Raw genomic sequence first — 6710 nt, 5'->3', positions numbered from 1 at the left:
CCGATAATCCCTATATATATATATATATATATATATATATATATATATATATTATAATGACTATTCATGTATATTTTAATATATATTATAATAACTATTTTTAATGCTGTTGTTTTTATATATTATTTTTATTATTTACAAAATATGTAGTGTTGTGTATCTCTAACTACAAGTCATCATATAAATATATTCAAATGTAATTTTTTGGTCGAAGATATCATTTATACACTGTACGTACACTACTGTTCAAAAGTTTAGAGTTAAATTTTTTTTTTTTTTTTTAAGTTTCTTATGCTCACCAAGGCTGGATTTATTTAATCAAAATACAGTAAAACAGTATAATTGTGAAGAAAATATTTCTCAAGGAACATTTCTTATAATTATCAATACTGAAAACTTTATATTTTTAAGTTTAAGCTGCTTAATATTTTTGTGAAAACCACATTTTTTTCAGAATTATTTCATGAATAGAAAGTCAAAAGTATCAAAAACAATAATTTATTGACCTGAATAGAAAGTTCAAAATGACCACATTTACTTAATCAATTGAAACATTATTTTTCATTACTTTTTATACTTTTTATCAATTTATTGCACCCTTGCTGAATAAACATCTGAATAAAAGTTACTGACCGCACACATTTGAACAGTAGTTTGAAAATAATAAATAAAAAATCTACAATTTTTCTTCTCAGGTCTAATCAGAAACATGAAGCGGAGAGAGGACAGAACATTTGGAGATGCCTCTCGCTAACGTGGATCATAATTAGAGAATTAGATTAGTAGATGAACTATCTGCCTCAGCAGGTCAATTACACACGTTTGCTCTTATAAGAAGTGGGAGATGTAAGAATGATGGGCTGAATCATATGCGTGTAATTTATTCTCATAAAAACCAAATCTGAAGAGATGATGTAGATTTTTGGATGAAACAAACCATGCATAAACCATATTCACCCTCAGTCATGGTCTGGAAGTACATCTTGCCACTGTACCGTCCGAACCCTGCCACCGTACGTGCTCGGACCTGGAAGACATAAATGCCTCCAGGTTTGAGGCCACGGATGACTGCGGTGTTGGTTTGACTCTTTACTATGGAAGAGTTATGCTCCGTCTGGTCCTGAAACCAAAAAAAGAGGTAAAGACATCAATTTTACAAATCCAGTGGCGTTTTGGTCAGTTTTTCACACTAGAGGACATCACAAGAGACTCCGAGGTGTACATATGGCTCTCTAACAGGACTATCTATCTCATCAAACCCCATCAGGAGAGCTCGACTGAGGGTGCTGGGCAGAGGAACGGTGGCTGACACTTTCAGGCCAGCCACGATTCATTAGTCTGGGCTGAAAGCTGTGGCCATTGTCGCGCCGCTTGAGTGTCTGTTTGTGATAGTGAAGGAGAAGCAGAGAATGTAGGACTCTGCGTGTGTGTATATACATGCACTACTTGAGTGCTCCGCTTTTTTCCTGTCAGCTCTATTTCTGAGCTCTGTGATGTGAGCTTTGCTGCAGTCTGAGAAGAGTGTTTTGACAGGCGGTCCTCAGCACTGTCTGAGAAAGGAATTATACTGAGGAAAGAGTTAGAACAGGAGCAGAGCCCTGGGACCGTCAGCTTGTGTATGTGTATTGCAAACAAAGAAAGAAAAGACAGAAAGTATCTGTCAAACTATGCGTGTTGTATTTAAGGGCGTGGCTTTCTTATGTGTGTCAACCGGCGAAACAAAAGCGAGCGAAATGGGAGACTGAAAGAATATCGCCATGCTATGTGGGCAAGCACAAGTTAGCGTGTGTGTGTTTTCTGCGGCCCGCGCTGACAGAGAGGAATCTGTAAGTGAAATAGTTTTTTTTACTGCAGTGAAATCTCTGTTATTTTAGCCACTGGTATCCGGATCAAACCACAACAGCCTTTTGCAGAGTGACTGTGTTTGTAATAACCCTCGACAGAACAGGAGTTCGCTATTCATTTCCAACAGCTGCCAAAACCCCCAATTAAACAGCAACCGTAAACGAATAATCATTTTCAAAAGGAACTTTAATACGTCAACATTAATAATAATAATAATAATAATAATAATAATAATAATAAAAGCAATAATATAATAAAAATGCGCAAAAACTAAATAAAAATCACATAATTTAAGTAAAATAGTAAAATAAATATGTTTTATATATATATATATATATATATATAAATAAATACAAGAAGGAAGTATATAGTAAGTATATAGTAACTATTTTTAATGTGTTTTTTACAGTAATATTATTTTTATTATTTATAAAATATGTAAAGTACTGTATCTTTACCAAGTCTTTAATATAAATCTGTTAAACTTTACATTTTTGGCCCAATATATCATTACTGTATGTACGCTACTGTTCAAAAGTTTAGGGTTGATGATTTTTTTTTAAGTTTCTTTATTTATCAAATATTTATTTGATCAAAATACAGTAAAACAGTATATTTGTGAAGAAAACATTTCACAAGAAACATTCAAAATTACCATATTTACTTAATAATTTGAAACATTATGTCTTTACTTTGATTTTTGTATCAATTTATTGCACCCTTTTTAAAAATCACATCATAAATAAAATAATAATAATAATAATTAGTATTATTATTATTACCACATTAACAACAACAGCAATTTAATTTTAACTCATGCATTTATAAGATACTCACAAAACCGAGAATAAATAATGCATGCCTATGATAATGTTAAATGACACTGCATGCATTCCACATTATAAGTGTGTAACATGCATTACGCATTACTCAAGAGTGTTTATGTGATACCTTCTCATAATACTGCAGCTCGTAGTCAAGTATGACCCCATTGGGCTGATCTGGCTGCGACCAGGAGAGAGTGATGCTGTCAATGGTGCGACTGACCTGATGCATGATAGACACTGTAGAAGGAGCTGGAAAAAAAGACAGAGCCATATTATATACAGTATTTAAAGAATGATGCAAATCAAGTTGTGGATCAACTTACACACGCCTTATATATAGTGACAGAGGCATTAAAGCACAGATCCTGTTGTGTGATTAAACAGATGTAAATCACACTGCACTGAACCACATAAACAAAGTGGCAAGGGGAATTTCCAGGTCAGACTCAGTCTCTGTCTCTGTCATTGGTCATGGTTCCTCAATGCCATTTAATCTAGCCTGAAATCTCTTGTTATATTCTACTCAAAAGGAAGGCGGACTAATTTTGTGATGTGCTGAAAACAAATAAAACCAGGTGCAATTTCTACTCATGAAAACCACAAGTATGGTGAACACAACTGGTGTTTTATGTTTTTGAATTTGTGAATTATAGAGTTTATTTTTTATCAGCGTGCTTGGTAATTACAGGGGAACGTGTGTCAAACCCTATATTAGTGGCTCTGTTGTTTTGGACTTGTCCAACCTGACTGCCGTACAAAAGAAAGTTCCCCCCGTTTATTATTGAAATAAAAGTCCAGGGTGTTCCTAATAGCTATTAAGCATTAGAGCGTGGAATACCGGGTCAAAAAACTCAATGGAGATGCTCAGGAACGCAGTTGGAGCTGTGTGGGGTTTGGAGAGGCCAGGATTTATGTCCCTTGCCGTCCCCAAGACACGGGCCTCTCCTCAGGCACGCACTTCTCTATGAAAAAGCCACTCTGAGGGAAAGCCCGTGGTTGCTATCAGCTTGAGCTTACAGTCTCTGGGGTTGAAGGAGAGCTTAAGTGGCTTATTCGTGTGCTTATTTCCCGCTCTCGAGATCCCAGAATGAGTTGTAAATCTGTCTTGAATGCACAGGTAATAGAGGAGGTCCAGTGCTTAGAAGAGCAGAGCACTGTTCATTTTCAACAATTTTTCTTCCTGGGGGTATCAGCAACATTTTAGCTTTCAATTAATTGCCATAAAATTAATTGTGGTTAGTGATTTAATTGTTTGTTTTGTTTATGTTACTTGCAGCAAAGGTTTAATAAACATCATGGGTCGACAACCTTTTGGGCATGAAGTGCCATTTTTAATTTTTCTTGTTAACTACTTTTGCCAGTCTAGCTCGTCACCTTTATTTATATTGCTAAATAAAATAAAATAAAATAAATCTAATTTGTCCAAACTGACTTCTGAACAAACTTCCCTATTTATTAAAATGAAAAATATCATAGATAAAATTTTAATTAATTCAATGTGACTAAATAAAATCAAATGAAAAAGAATTAAATTAAAAAAAGAAATAAAATTCAACTTGTCCAACCTGACTACTGTACAAAGGAGAGATCCCCTGTTTATTACTAAAATAAAATAAAAATATAATAAATTCCATTTCTGTATGTTTGCAATATTGTAATCTAAAGTGCACAATAATCTCAAATAATTGCGGTCAGGCAATTACATAATAATTGCTACAGTCCTAATCCTCCCTGTGGCCTATGACCAGCCGTTCATTTATCAAAACATACTTATTGGACAACACAAGCCATAATGCTGATCAAGCAATTCTTGCTGTCCCTGCCAGTTAATAAATATATGCCAGAGTATAATTAATGGCTTCCCAGGTCTCTGAGCACTACGGGAAGGCTTGTGAATCCTCTGTCGGTATGCACCATCATGCTCAGTCCAACCCAGAGCTGCGTAATGAAAGGCAAGCGACCGGCAGCATCTTGTCAACCTTAATGTTGGTATGTGGAATCAACAGAGGACTAATAAGGCAAGCAGTCAGGCTTCCTCAATGGGGAAGCATACAGGCATCTCATTAAACATGAATATATATATATATATATATATATATATATATGTATATATATACATTAAAGGCTGACATACGCGCTTTGTGTGCTGCATTTACATTGCGCCCAGCCTGTCTCTGGTAATCCAATCTGGAATAATGCAAATAAAGTCAGAGCATGTACAACAGCTCACAGGGGTGAACATATGTTAATTTGAGAGAGCTGAGAAGGTAGAATGTAATGGTTTTCCGGTTACCGGAGGCGGAATGACAGCCTTCCATCACAGAAAGTTAGAAGGCATCACAGTTCAAATGAAAGGAAAACACTAGTATGACGGGTAAGAAAGTGACAACTTAAAAACCTTCTTAGTGAAATCGCAGTTATGATTATAACAGCTAGTGAAGTGTCCGTTCTACTTTTGCAGAATTCCAGTGTTTCCACACAATTACTCTCTATGGTACAGTTGATGAGGGCTATTTATCTGCAAGCCTAGGTGCTTAAGTTTTTCCTGGCAGAAGGAGTGTTCGGACACATTGGAGCGATCACACTATGCTTCGCACGCGGTCTCTGTGCGTGAGGTGCAGAAAACATAAGCATGAGGAATAGATAACATTTGCATATGGGCGCTAAGGATAACAACCAGATGGGATGGAACAGTCATGTTTAAAAGTTGGATGGAATAATGATGACCTTATACATACATATTGTACATATCCAAACAGTTCATTTGTTATTTATTCATCACAGTTCTGGGCATCAAAATTTATATGAGCTGTTCTTCTGGATCTAATATGACAGACACTGGGGTTTTTGCACACTTTATGACAATTATGCAATCGTTTCTGAGGCCCAATTCTTGCCTTTATGCCAGTATATCTTTACTTCAATGTCTATAAGATCTATAATAAATAATATACTGGGTTTACCGAGTTAATTCCACTCATATAAGTTTATTGGTCTTTAATGGGGCATGGTCTTGCATGCACAAAAAACATTTCTTTAGCTCTGATCCAAACGAAGCTGGTAAATAAGCGCCTTTCAGCCATTATAGCTACAGCCAGCCACGTTATGCTGGATTCGTTCTTAGAATTCCAACAAATACTACGCCTAAAATTCCAAACAATAAAATGCATAGATCGTGAAACATTTTTAATGTTAAATAACACTTAATAAAAGATGCTCAATTTATTATTGTTATTATTTATTTTTTTAAAGAAATGAATAATTGAGCAAGGACATGTTCAAATAAAAAGTGATTGCTACAAGAAAAAAAATCTAATAAATGCGTTTTTTTTTTTTTACTCTATCAATCAAAGAACCCTGTATAATGGTTTCCACAAAAATATTAGAAAAGCACAAACATTTTCAGCTGTGATAATAAAGAATGTTTCTTGAGCAGCAAATCAGCATATTAGAATGATTTTAGAAAGATCATGTGACACTGGAGTAATAGCTGAAAATTCAGCATTGCCATAATATTCATTTAAAATATATTAATATAGAAAACAGTTATTTTGAATTGTAATATTTAAAAAAATATAAATATATAAATAAAAAAATACCAACCCAAACTTTTGAATTGCAGTGCATATATATGAATATACACAAATAACATAATTAATGTTTTTGTGTATGTGCAATTATGATTTAAAAATCATGATCATTTTATTTATTAATTTACATAATAAAATATTGCACTGTATGCGTGAATGCCTACACAAAAATCTACATATTAAAGCTGCAGTCCATAACTTTTTTTGGTTAAAAATTATCCGAAATCAATATTTGAGCAAGTACATAACCAGCCAGTGTTCAAAACTATTGCCTTACTTTAGCCCGATTCATAACGGTAAGCTTATAATAATGTTTTCTAATTTGAGTGGTACGGGTAGGTTTACGTGGGAAATTCGAGCATGGCACTGCGTCATTACGTCACGTCTGTAAACATAAAGAAGTTGTCCCGGCTACTAGGCTATCGCATGTGAGGATCCTGCAGGTGGC

General features: G+C 34.6%; 1 protein-coding gene across 1 annotated transcript in view; it reads right to left on the bottom strand.

Moving 5' to 3' along the window:
- The window catches only part of LOC107727812 (ephrin type-B receptor 2), a 143230-nt gene that overhangs the window by 22428 nt on the left and 114092 nt on the right, over positions 1-6710 (bottom strand). The window contains exons 6-7 of the mRNA XM_016537810.1: positions 2797-2921; positions 958-1120 (exon numbers count right to left, since the gene is read on the bottom strand). Coding sequence (XP_016393296.1) covers positions 958-1120; positions 2797-2921 — 288 coding nt within the window. The remainder of the gene's footprint in view (positions 1-957; positions 1121-2796; positions 2922-6710) is intronic.

The sequence above is a fragment of the Sinocyclocheilus rhinocerous genome, unplaced genomic scaffold (assembly GCF_001515625.1).
Source record: "Sinocyclocheilus rhinocerous isolate Xijiao unplaced genomic scaffold, SAMN03320098_v1.1 scaffold576, whole genome shotgun sequence".
NCBI lineage: Eukaryota > Metazoa > Chordata > Actinopteri > Cypriniformes > Cyprinidae > Sinocyclocheilus > Sinocyclocheilus rhinocerous.
Note: the sequence above shows the minus strand (reverse complement) of the source record. Positions and strands in the feature narration are given on the sequence as shown.